A 13,222-nucleotide genomic window follows, 5' to 3' on the forward strand; every position below is an offset into this window, starting at 1 on the left:
CCTGAGCCCCCAAGCCTGCAGCCTCTGGCTGCCCAGAGTCACAAGCAACCAGCCGGAGACATCTGGCAAGGCTGGCTGATTTATGGTCAGGATTGTCCCAAGACACACTCTCAGTGGGTGACTCTCCAGCAGAAATGCCCAGACTCTGGCCACACCATCCCCGCCCATCTGCACGCCCACACCCCTCAATGCAAGCACACACACTTACATGTGCCCTTACATCGAGGGAATGGACCTGCCTTTCACAAACTGGAGTAATGTGAGGAGCAGGGATGCAGCACAGCAGGATACAGCGACCCGGGGATGCCCTCATTCCAGGGTAGATTGCCAGTTCCGTTTCCTATCCAACTTCCTGCTGATGCCTCTCAGGAGGCAGTGGTGATGGCCCCCTCCTCCCATATGTGGCACCCAGTTGAAGTTCCAGGCACCTGGCTGCAGCCTGGCCCAGCCTTCACTGTTGCAGGCTTTGGGGGAGTGACCCAGCTGATGGAAGCAGTGTGTGTATGTGTGTGTGTGTGTCCCTGCACTCTGCCTTTCAAAGGGATGAAAAATAAACAAATTTTTAGGGCCCAGTGTGATGGCTCAGTAGTTAAAACCCTTACCTCACATATTCTAAGATCCCATATGGGTGCTGGCTTGTATCCTGGCTACTCCACTTTCCATCCATCTCCCTGCTTGTGGCCTGGGAAAGCAGTCTAGAGTGGCCCAAAGCCTTTGAGACCTCACCCCCCATGTAGGAGACCCAGAAGCAGCTTCGGGCTCCTGGCTTCAGATGAGCACAGCTCCAGCCATTGAGACCACTTGGGAAATGAATCAGTAGATAAAAGATCTATGAAAAACTGTCTTTCAATAAAAATAAACAAATATTTTTTAAAAATTTTTTCAAAGAATGAATATGGAGGCCGGTATTGTATTGTAGCAAGTAAATCTGCCACCTGCCACAATGGTATCCCATATAGGTGCCAATTCATGTCCCAGCTGCTTCACTTCTGATCCAGCATCCTACTACTGTGCCTGGGAAAGCAACAGAAGATGACCCAAATGTTTGAGCACCTGCACCCACGTGGAAGACCCAGAAAAAGCTGGCTCCTGCCTTTGTCTGGCTCAACGCTGGCCTAACCCTGTGGCCATATAGAAAGTAAACCAATGGATAAATGTTTCCTTCTCTGTCTCTCTGACTTTCAAAATAAATAATCTTACTTTTTAAAAACATTTGTTTTAATTGGAAAGGCAGATTTAGAGAGAAGGAGATACAGAGAGAAAGATCTTCAATCAGCTAGTTCACTCTCTAAGTGGCGGCAATGGCCAGAGCTGAGCCAATCTGAAACCAGGAGCCAGGAGCTTTTTCCAGGTGTCCCATGTAGGTGCAGAGTCCCAAAGCTTTGGGCCGTCCTCCACTGCTTTCCCAGGCCACAGTCAGGGAGTTGGATGGGAAGTGGAGCAGCTAGGACACAAACTGTCTCCCATATGGGGATCCACGCACATGCAAAGCAAGGATTTAGCTGCTGAGTCATCGTACTAGGCCCTAAATAAATCTTATAAAAAAATAGATCTACTTCGAACTGGGCTCCAGTCAGATGTTCTGGCAAAGAGGAAGCTGTTTAAACAAAGCCTGACTGCCAGGGGTGGCTGCATATGGCCCTAGTCCTTTTCTCTGTTCCACAGATTTGTCCTCTGGGAGGTAACCCCTGGACCCAGGACCAACTGGAAGATTTTCATAGCACCCTTCTTATCTTTAGGGCTCAAATCCCTTAGGACAAATACATTACAATATAGCACACCCCACACTAGATGTCATTTTCCTTATTTCTTCCTTTAAGATTTATTTATTTGGGCCCATCACCATAGCATAGCAATTAAAGTCCTTGCCTTGAATGTGCCAGGATCCCATATGGATGCCAGTTCTAATCCCGGCAGCCCCACTTCCCATCCAGCTCCCTGCTTGTGGCCTAGGAAAGAAGTCGAGGATGGCCCAAAGCCTTGGGACCCTGCACCAGTGTGGGAGACCTGGAAGAAGCTCCTGGCTCCTGGCTTTGGATTGGCTCAGTTCCAGCCATTGCGGCTCCTTGGAGAGTGAACCATAGGACAAAAGATCTTCCTCTCTGCCTCTCCTCCATCTCTGTATATCTGCTTTTCCAATAAAAAGAGGCAGAATTATACATACAGAGAATGATCTTCCATCCGCTCCCCAAACGAATGCAAAGCCAGAGGTCAGGAGCTTCCTCCAGGTCTCCCATACAGGTGCAGGAACCCAAACATCTACATCATATTCCTCATTTTTCTCCATGTGCATTAGCAGGGAGCTGGATAGAAAGTGGTGCAGGCAACAGGCAGCAGCAGCTCAACCTGATGTGCCAAAGCTCCAACCCCAAAGCACAGTTTTCTTGTCTTTAAGATTTCAAAGGGGTTTTTACAAACTTGGCATTTTGAGTCCTGAGACTGCTGGGAACTCACTGAATTTACACTGGCTTAATTTCAGCACACACACATACTGGATTTCCTGCCAAATGATAAGAATCTGCACCCATTTTCTACATAATGAAATCTTTATAAGCACCATAGAGAATGATGACAGTAGATACATCATTCACTGTTTAGGTCTCCAGGCAAACACTGGTTAATTTCAAAATTTCCCCTAAGAGCCAGACATGAATTTTTTTTGTTTATTTTTTTGCCCCGGTCTCATGTAGGTCCTTACAAAGCCTGCAGTGGCCTGGGTAAAATCTCAGCCTGTGTGAGAGCACTCCCAGTGGGACTTCGGATAGTGCAGAGAGCCATGCAAAAAGCAAAAAGCAAAATGCAAAATGCCAGTGTCAAAAAGAGACGGCCAGCTTGGGGGTCTGCCATGCTTCCAAGGGCAGCGCCTACAACCCATCCAAGGCCACTTGTTCATGTCACAGTGACAGGTGACATTCATGCAGCATTCTCTCTGTACCAGGCCTTGGGTGAAGGACTTAGCAACAGTCCACTCAAGTCTGGAAGCAACCTCATGAAGTAGGTACTACTACTATCATTACTATTATTTCAATTATCATTCCAATTTTTCCATAAAAATTCTTTTTTCTTTTCAAAGATGTTTGGAGCCCGGCACGATAGTGTAGTGGTTAAAGTCCTCACCTTGCATGCCCGGGATCCCATATGGGCGCCGGTTCTAATCCCAGTGGCCCGGCTTCCCATCCAGCTCCCTGACTGTGGCCTGGGAAAGCAGTTGAGGACAGCCCAAATCCTTGGGACCCTGCACCCACGTGGGAGACCCAGAAGAGCTCCTGGCTCCTGGCTTTGGATTGGCTCAGCTCCAGCCATTGCACTCACTTGGGGAGTGAACCATTGGACAGAAGATCTTCCTCTCTGTCTCTCCTCTCTGTATATCCTCCTTTTCAATAAAAATAAATAAATCTTTAAAAATAAATCTGAAAAAAAGAAAGGAGGAAAGAGAGAAAAGAAGCTACACTACAGGGCCAGCACAGTGCTAAAGCAAGCTAATCCTCCCCCTGTGGCACCAGCATCCCATATGGGTGCCAGCTTGTGCCCCAGCTGCTCCACTTCCAATCCAGTTCCCTGCTGACTACCTGGGGAAACAGCAGGACTGCTCAAATATTTGGGTCACTGCACCCACGCGGAAGAGAGGAAACTCCTGGCTTTGAACTGTCCCAGTTATGGCTTGTAGCAATTTGGGGAGTGAACCAATGAAGGGAAGATAATTGGGTGTGGATGCGTGTGTCTCTCCTTCTCTTTGCCTTGCAAGTAAATAACTCTCAATCAAATTTTTTTAATTAAATAAATTAATTAAAGTTTAGAAAATTAAAATGTGGGTGCCCGGCATGATAACCTAGCAGCTAAAGTCCTCACCTTGCACGCACCAGGATCCCACATAGGCGCCAGTTCTAATCCCAGTGGTCCCACTTCCCATCCAGCTCCCTGCTTGTGGCCTGGGAAAGCAGTCGAGGATGGCCGAAAGCCTTGGGACCCTGCACCCATGTGGGAGACCTGGAAGAAGTTCCTGGCTTCCGATTGACCCAGCTCCAGCTGTTGTGACCATTCGAGGAGTGAACAAGAGGATGGAAGATCTTTTATTCTGCCCTTCTCTCTGTAAATTTGCCTTTCTTAAAACAATAAATGCTCTTAAGTTTTTTAATGTATTTCTAAAGAGGCCTGCAGCTTGGGGAATCCTGTTTTCCCAATGAAGCTGACAAAGCTTTCTCTCATTATGAAGCCCTGGAGTCCCACAACAGCCTCCACAATCCCTCTCACGTGCTCAGATCACCACTAGGTGGCAGCAGAACCTAATTAAAATCACCTTTATGGCCGGGGGAAAGGGTCCAGAGAACCTCAAGCCCATCAACATCTTTAAAAAACATTCCTAGTTGCTCTTTTCTGATTACCAGTGGAGGTCAACAGCTTAAAGAACCTCTTAGGATGCCCATATCTCGTATTGGAATGCCTGCGTTTGATCCAGCTCTGCTTCTGATCCAGTTTCCTGCTGATACACATCCTGGGTGACAGCAAGGGACAGCTCAAGTACTTGAGCTCGAGGGGTTCATTGTATTGTAGCAGGTTAAGCCCCTGCCTGTGATGCAGGCATTCTACGTGGTTCGAGATCCAGTTGCTCCAATTCTGACCCAGCTCCCTGCTAATGTACCTGGGAAATCAGCAAAAGATAGCCCAATTGCTTGGGCCCCAGCACCACATGGGAGACTCAAATGAAGCTCCTGGCTCCTGGCTTTGGTTTGGTCTAGCCCTACCCACTGGGGCCATTTGGGGAGTGACCCAGCAGATAGTAGATTTTTCATTCTCTGTCTCTCCTTCTCTGTCTCTGCAACTGTGGCTTTCAAATAAATATCTTTTTTTTTTTAAGCACTTGGATCTCTGCCACCCACAGACTCAAGGGGCACTGGGGAAGATGTTTAGTGACATTTTTCCCAGACCCTCTCATCATGGAACCTTTCCCTGATCTCCCACAGCAGACCAGACCTCATGTGTGGCACCAGCAGGCTCCCAGCCCCCACCAGGCAAGTCCAGACCCTGAGCTCCAGGAATGCGAGCCCCAGCCCATACTGACACACTGGGATGGCAGGATCATATGGGCCTGCACTGCCTCCTTTCATGATTTATTTTTTTTAAAGATTTATTTATTTTTATTGAAAAATCAGACTTGCAGAGAAGGAAAAGCAGAGAGAAAGATCTTTCATCCACTGCTTTGCTACCCAAGCAGCTGCAATGGCCAGAGCTGAGCCCATTGGAAGCCAGGAGCCAGGAACTTCCTCTGGGTCTCCCATGTGGGTTCAGCCACCCAAGGCTTTGGGCTCTCCTCGACTGCTTTCCCAGGCCATTAGCAGGGAGCAGTTGGGAAGTAGAGCATCTTGGACATGAACCAGCATCCATATAGGATCCTGGTGCATGCAAGGCAAAGGACTTAGCCACTAGGCTACTGTTCCAGGTCTAGGTTTTCATACTCAAGGATTAAAATATCTTCACTCATCCTTTTTTTCAACTTTTTTCCCCACCAAAACAAACTAGTCTTTTATTTCTGTTTTGCCACAAGTTTTTTGAAGCACTCAGGCATGTGTTGCACAAGCTGGCATGGGTACATACAACACTCACAGAGGGCAGAGCAGATGCTTCCAGCAGGGGGCGCCATACATACACCTTTGGGTCACAGGAACCCTCGGGGTTAGTCCTACCTGGGAGCAGTGGCTTCCGGCTGGAGCTGTGTGTGACTTGACAGAAATCACATCCACGCCGCTTCCTGCTCTTCCTCTGGTGGGTCCACAGCACCAGAGCCCACACACTTGTCCTGCAACCTAAGACAGCCTTGTCAGCAGGCAGGAAAGCTGCTGGGGCTGCAGGGCCTGCTGATCACGTGGACAGGGCCTGGTGATCACGTGATTGGTGCTGGTGGTCCTTGCAGCCACTTGGGGAGTGAATCACTGGGCAGAAGATCTTCCTCTCACTTTTCTCCTCTTTTCTGTGTCTGACTTTCAATCAAAATAAAATAACATTTCTTTTAAAAAAAGGAATAAAAGGTCCGAATTTGGTAGTCAGAACAAATATATGACATGAAATAAGTTGAGGAACGCTGTAGCGTTGGATCGGAAGTACAGCTGAACTTGTCAAGTGACCAAACCCTCATTTCACAAGTGCAGAGCAGCCTTAGGCCAGCCTAAACAATACCATCAGGGAGGTGAAGATGCTTTTCAGAGCCACTTAGAGCAGAAGAGGAAGGGGACAGATTTTGAGGGAAGGCACCTTCAGGAGGAAGCTGCTCAGCGCACTGGCCTGCTGCTGGTTGCCTGGGGAAGAGCGGCTCTCCTTAGACCCCCTCAGAACAACCTGCGCTCCCTTCCCGGAGTTCTCAACCCAAAGAGGCCCTCCCTCTTGCTCCCTTCCCCTCTCAACAACTGATTCATTCTTCTTTCATTTTGGGAGTCTTCCTTTCTTCTTCAACACGAGGAACACAAGGATATATCCTTTCTGTAAATTACAAATAATGTGAAAGAATACACAGAGACATAACAATTTCATTGCCACGCTCTCTTCCGTAAGAGGGAGAAGGGTCTCCCGGCCACGAGGGGGCAGTACCGGGAAGGTGCACTGCTTCCTCCCACCCCCCCACCCCCACCGCTGGCAGTCTGGATGGAGGACAGTGCCAGGTGGTGAACTCTATGCCCAGTCAGCCGGGAGCCCGGGGGAACCTGCGGTTCTTGACTTTGAGGAGGGATGGAGAGGAAGGCTTGCCAAAGTGTTCCCTGTCTCCAAATGGACTTAGTCCCATGATGGGAGACAAACACCTACAGAGAACCACAGAGAGAACTCCAGCTGGGAGCGCCTCCTTCTGCCTCAGGTGAATCAAGCGGGGGACCAGGCTGGCTGGGAGAACCGCCTAGGCAAAGGAGCCCGGGTGTGGGGTCGGTGGGGGTGGACAAGGAAGGTGAAGAAAGGGCTTGTGCATCTGCAATGAGTAGAACGTTGCTCCATCACAGGTTCCGTGCTGAGCACTTTGGACTCTGAGTCTGGCAAGCCAAGTTCAAGTCTCAGTGGGCCATTTCTGTCAGCTGCAGCTCAAGCTTTTTTGTTTTACTTCTTTGTCATTCGGTTCCTTTCCCCTCCCTCCACCCCCCCGCGGCTCCTGAGGTCTCTCAGCCTTGTACCCCGCTTGCCCGGTCACCCCCTCAGGAGTAGAGGGCTCCCAAGCGGCCGTGACCCTCTGGGAAATCGCCCTCACAAGGGATCGGGTGGCTAATATGGGGTGTCGCAGGTGTCCGAGTCCAAGACCGGGTCCCACCGCCAACACTCCTGGGCTTAGCTGAGTCAGGTGTGTTTCTGATCAAGGGCAGACAACCCCCAGCTTTTATCAACACCCATCAGTGCTGAGTTGATCACACCCAGAATTTTCCTGTTCCAAGGAAGTCCCACTGACAATCTGGCCTGAATAAATGTAGGCCCTAAAGAGGAGAAGGCTGGGCTGGGGAGAGGTGGAGCGAGAGGGCGGGGCCCATTTGCCTAGGGATGCTTGGACTGGCAGCCGGTCACAGGCCAGTGACGTGTCCACCAGGGGCAGAGGAGAGTAGCAGTGGGGACACTTTTGGGCGATTGGCTGAGCACGGACACCTTCTCTGGAGAGAGCCTGCCTCTGCTTTTAGCCCTTGGCCTCAGAGACAGGTTTGGAAGACCATCAGGAGAGTGCCTCCTGCAGACCCCAGGCTCCCCACCCGGTGTGGCCTGTCCCTGGCCAGGAAAGCAGCCCCAGCCTCACCACCCGGCCGATGACTGCTCAGCGGAGCCATGGATAAGTTCCGCATGCTCTTCCAGCACCTGCAGTCCAGCTCAGAGTCAGTGATGAATGGCGTCTGTCTGCTGCTAGCTGCAATCACGGTCAAGCTATACACCTCCTTTGATTTCAACTGCCCCTGCCTGGCACGCTACAATGCCCTCTATGGCCTGGGCCTGCTGCTCACACCCCCGCTGGCCCTCTTCCTCTGCGGCCTCCTGGCCAACCGGCAGTCCGTGGTGATGGTGGAGGAATGGCTCCGGCCCACTGGGCACCGCAGGAAGGACCCAGGCATCATCAGGTTAGCTCTGGCCCCACGCCACCCCATGGATGCAGCCAGGGGCATCCCAACCCCATCTATCCCACAGGCACTGCCAGGTGTGCCCTTCCTGCCCCCCCCCGTGGCAATCATCAGCCCAGAGGCCAATTTGCCAGTGTCCCTTGGACCAGGGCTTTCTGTCCCTGTCACTTGCCACCTTTTCATGGCTGGAGCTGTGAGCATAGGAATTGCCCAGGCCACGTCTTTGCTGAGAGTCAAGATGTAATGCATGCGTGAACGGCCATCCACGGCAAGCATGTCACAGTCTAATAAAGGCCTTGGTGAACCTAATGTGACTGAAAGATGAGTTTCCTCTTCCACCTCCTAGCCACATTGTCCTCCATGGAAAATGCTGGAGCGACCACTACCCACTGACCACTCACCCCTGAGCAGGGCATGTGCATGCGGCCAGCTGCAAACAGCAGCTGCCTCCCGTGTAGACGCAACCTCAGCCACACAATCTCAGGGACTGATGCAGTCTGTGATACAGCCCCATGGGGTGCTCACATGCACTGAGATTATGTAGGCACGGCTCCGCTAAGCTCCTGTTCCAAGTTGGTGAGGTAAGGTACCCGAGGCCTGTGAGAGGGCAGGGTGGGCTACCTGGACGTGGGCAGAAGGGCTGGGGGTAGAGCTGCTGCCTCGGCAGGAGGTACTGGCTGGAGCTCTGGGTTTAGGCTCAGAGAGGATGTGACAGTGAACGACTAAGAGTGCAGAGAAGCTCTTAGAGTTGGCCCCCTGGGTGCTGGGTGTTTGTGCACCAGCCACTAGTCTTGGGATGAAAGCTGGTTTGGGTCACCTCCCCCAGCTTGGCAGGGAATCCTCTGGGAGCTTGGGATGCTCAGACTGTCCACACCAACAGGACAATCCATCAGTGCAGCACCTAGCTCTGGACCTAGGCAGGTCCACTGCAGACCCAGAGCACGAATCTCCTCAGCATCCTGGTGCCAGCAGTCTTAGGGACCCCCTCTTCACTGGGGTACAGAGGTCTCCATAGAGAGCTGCAGTCCCTACTTAGCCACAACTTCGTCCAGAGTTTTGCCCAGCCCTCCTGGACAGTCCACGCTGGCCGCTCCCAGTCCTTCCTGCCAAGGCTGATTCCCAGCCCTCAGGAGCCCTCTCTCTCCTCTCCCGGTCAGGTACATGTGTTCCTCTGTGCTACAGAGGGCGCTGGCTGCCCCCCTCGTCTGGATCCTGCTGGCCCTCCTGGATGGGAAATGCTTCGTGTGTGCCTTCAGCAGTTCTGTGGACCCCGAGAAGTTTCTGGACTTTGCCAACATGACCCCCAGCCAGGTGCAGCTCTTCCTGGCCAAGATACCCTGCAAGGAGGATGAGCTGGTCAGGGACAGCCCTGCCCGAAAGGCAGTGGCTCGCTACTTACGGTGCCTATCACAGGTAAGTACGGGTGGTCCTCCCCAGCCCACACACTTTCCCAGATAGGCTGGGGCATGGAAGAATCAAGGATTAGCCCATGCATGCACAAAGAACAGAAGGCTCCATGGCTGGAGGGAGCTGGAGGAGCACAGTTCTTGACACTGACTCATGGCAGGACACGGAACAGATGCCCATCCTCTTTCAGGAGGCAGTAAGCCCAACCCCTGCCCCAGCCCTTACCCCATACATACTCTTCCCAAACACACTCATCCTTCCCACCTGAGTTAGCCATGACCACTTATTGACCCAACTCCTCTGCTCCACCACCACATGCTTGCTCCAGGTCTTGCAGTGGCCTTTGAAGAGCTTGGAGCTTTGCGCAGAAAGAAAGAGCAAGAGGGGTGGCCTCTGGCCTTTGAGAGCTGCTTCCAGTTTTTCTTTTTCTTGGGCCGGAACAGCATTTCCCCCTCCTATTCCTCACTCGCTTCCACCACCAAAAGAAGTAGGGATGCCTGCCTAGATAGGAAGGTGGATGGGAGGAAGGGACGTAAAGAGTGGGTAGGTGGAAGGGCGAATGGATTGCTGGGATAGATAAATAGAAGGTAGGATGGGAGCATGGAAGCAGGAATGGAGGGAGGGAGATGGATGCTAAGGGGGTGGATAATTGACAAAAGGAGGGTTGGGAGGATGGCTGGATGGGAAAATGATGATCAGGTGTCCTGTGAGAGGATGGATAGCGGCACGGACAGATGAACAGAGGCAAGGGTGTGAGAATGAATGTGAGGAAGGATGGATAAGAGGATGGTTGGCAGGTGAGAATCGGAAGTGGGTGGAAAGGATAAGGAGCAGGAGCATGGTGGAGTTGCCCCTGGAGCCCCGCCCTCCGCGGACCTGTGCCTCCCCTCACCACAGGCCATCGGCTGGAGCCTCACCCTGCTGCTGATCCTCTCAGCCTTCCTGGCCCGCTGCCTAAGGCCTTGCTTCGACCAGACAGTCTTCCTGCAGCGCCGATACTGGAGCAACTACGTGGACCTGGAGCAGAAGCTCTTCGATGAGACGTGCTGTGAGCACGCGCGGGACTTCGCCCACCGTTGCGTACTGCACTTCTTCGCCAGCATGCAGAGCGAGCTGCGAGCGCGCGGGCTGCGCCAGGTCCCAGTCGCAGCCGCAGCAGCCACCACCGCCGGAAGCCCAGAAGGTCCGGAAGCCCTGGCCGGTGGCAGTGAGAAGGCCCACCTGCGCGCCGTGTGCAGCCGGGAACAGGTGGACCAACTCCTAAGCAGGTGGTACTCCAGCAAGCCACCACTCGACCTCTCGGCGCCTCCGGGACTGTGGGCTGCTGGCCTCAACCACCGTGCCCTAGTTGGGGCCACTAGCGCCAGGCCCTCTCCAAACATGGATGTGTAGTGCCTGGCCCAGGCCTGCCGCGATTCGCGTGAAGCCCCTAGGACTTTACCCAGATGACCTAGTCTGCCTTTTGCAAACCTTAACATGGATGCGCTGCACCTGAGCGCAGCATACAGTTTGTAAGTCAGAGCGCCCCCACGCTGGGCCCCGGGGTCTGCATCTCTAACTAGTTCCCAAGTAAAACAGATGCTTCCCGTGAGGGAGCCAAACGGACCTACCACAGTCAATGCTAAGTATGCTAAGTAATAACGAGGTGGGGCCCGGCGCGGTGGCCTAGCGCCCGGCCAAAGTCCTCTCCTTGAACGCGCCAGGATCCCATATGAGCGCCGGTTCTAGTCCCAGCAACCCCACTTCCCATTTAGTTCCCTGCTTGTGGCCTGGGAAAGCAGTTGAGGAGGGCCCAACGGCCATTGTGGTCCTTTGGGGAGTGAAGATTTTCCTCTCTGTATATCTGATTTTGTAATAAAAATAAGTAAATCTTTAAAAGAAAATGAGGTGGAAGCTTCCAGCTTCTCCCCATAGATTAAAATCAGTTCTCATAATCTAGTGCAGGCTGTATGATTATTACTCCAAGTTTTTAGAATGGAAAACTCTAGACCTGGCTTTTGCACCTGCCTTCTGGATAGTTCTGTTTGTTGTCAATGCCTTCACTGGGTGTCCAGAAGCTTCCACCAAGACCTTTCTGATAAATTCTAGCAAGTTCAACAAGTTCCTCTCAAAAACATTAGTTAATGCTTCTGGAGGGCCACCACAGGCAGAAAGCTTTGTAGATTCCCACCTCCACCCCCAGCCTGTGGGGGGAGGGGGTAATGATTTTGTGTCTGAATGTCAAGGGCGCTGATCCCTCCAAGCCGCTTCTTGCCCAAGTCCACCACTTCTTTTTTTTATTTTTATTTTTAATTTTATTTTTGACAATCTTTACATAGTTAATTAGGGCACAGGGTTCAAGGGCTGCAGGAAACTGGGTAAGACTATGATTTCCACATTTTTTCTATATCGGGGGCAAAAGGGGAGGTAAAGAGTGAAGCCCCACCCAGTCTCCCACCCACCCATCCCAGGTCCCCGATGTGGGGCATGCTCTGAGGATCTTGCTCAAGTGGTTTTGATAGTTCAACAGTTATGAATTGCTGCCCATCTCGCCATTGCAAGCATAAAGAAATCGCTGCAGAATCCACTGGTTGGCATAGTTCATCTTAGAGTCTCCGTTTGCTCTGTTTTTCACTGCCAAAATATGGCTAGGGCATTTGATTGATTTGTTCTGTCCTCTGTATTTTCTTGGTTAGGGATCTGAGTCCGGCAGTTCAATTGAGTGGATCCCTAAAGAAACTTTGTCTGAGGTGAACCCAGACCAGTTTCTTGTGTCCTTGCAAGTACGGGGCCTGGTACAGTCCATCACCCAATCAGCTGGTGGTTGCAATTGTTGGGTCGGTTCTGTTTCCAGCCCTGTCTTCCACTGGAACCAATGGGTGTTGCAGTCCAGCCTGATTCTGCCCAGCACACACTTGGCCCTCACTTAAACCAGGTCCACCCCTTCTACACCTAGCCTTGCCCAGCCTCGTTTCTCAGATCAGCTGTCTGCTCTCCTGCTATCCCCAGCCCTGACAGCCTCATACAGTCCCTTGCTTAGGCGTTCCCAGGGATATTTGCTGCCTGCCACCTCTGATGGCACCTGGTGAGCCTAGCACCAGAACCAGGAATGGATGCAGAATAAAAAACCCAAAAACGCTGGGGACTTGCCAACCAGTCTCCGGCTGCCTCCACAGGAAGGGTTTGGGGAAGATTTAGCCTCTGCCCTCCCCTGATGACTCATCCGCCACACACATCCGGCGTGCTCTCCCTTGCCCATCCAGCACGAATGGTGGTCACAGTCAGGCAGTGCTGGGCTCACTCTGGCTTTTCTACTTCCTCAGAGCCTTGTGGGCAGTGCAGGGGCCCCTGGGTGACCCCGGCAGCCCAGCCACCTCTGTCAGGCCATCTTTGCTCTCCTGGGTTCTTCTCAAGGACCCTTTGAGACCAGAAAAATCCCTGCATCCTGGCTTGGCCCCAAGGGTGGATTGTGGGCAGGCCATGCAAATGTCTGAGGCAGGGCACCATTTAGGCAAATGATTAGCAATGATTGGGTGCAGAGGGAGAGGGTAAACTTTGGAGATGGTCCAGCACCCAGCATGTGCAAAGGAGGCCCCTGAACCGTGCTGTGAGCTCCAAGGAAACAGCTCACTTATAAAAAGCCACCACCTGCCTTTTAAGTCTCCTACTGAGCATTGCCTAGGAAGCTAGCAGTCCAGGCATAGAGGAAATCCACAGATGGCCTGCCCATGACCCCCAGGAGGACTGTCTATTAAGGAGACAGAGAT

General features: G+C 52.2%; 1 protein-coding gene across 1 annotated transcript; it reads left to right on the top strand.

Annotated features, from left to right (window-relative positions):
* Positions 1-7,782: 7,782 nt before the first annotated feature.
* CALHM3 (calcium homeostasis modulator 3) lies at positions 7,783-10,868 on the top strand. Its single transcript, XM_040992503.1, has 3 exons — positions 7,783-8,069; positions 9,227-9,482; positions 10,374-10,868. Exons 1-3 carry the CDS (start codon positions 7,783-7,785, stop codon positions 10,866-10,868), a joined length of 1,038 nt encoding a protein of 345 aa, XP_040848437.1.
* Positions 10,869-13,222: the final 2,354 nt, after the last annotated feature.

The sequence above is a fragment of the Ochotona curzoniae genome, unplaced genomic scaffold (genome assembly GCF_017591425.1).
Source record: "Ochotona curzoniae isolate NIBS_2020 unplaced genomic scaffold, NIBS_Ocur_1.0 contig_66, whole genome shotgun sequence".
In the NCBI taxonomy this organism is placed as follows: Eukaryota; Metazoa; Chordata; class Mammalia; order Lagomorpha; family Ochotonidae; genus Ochotona; species Ochotona curzoniae.

Bases quoted from the DNA above. Each gene is read 5' to 3' on its own strand.
- CALHM3 (XM_040992503.1), top strand. From the start codon at position 7,783: ATGGATAAGTTCCGCATGCTCTTCCAGCACCTGCAGTCCAGCTCAGAG. The intron at 8,070-9,226 runs GTTAGCTCTGGC...TCTCCCGGTCAG, and splicing joins AAGGACCCAGGCATCATCAG to GTACATGTGTTCCTCTGTGC. The intron at 9,483-10,373 runs GTAAGTACGGGT...CCCTCACCACAG, and splicing joins ACTTACGGTGCCTATCACAG to GCCATCGGCTGGAGCCTCAC.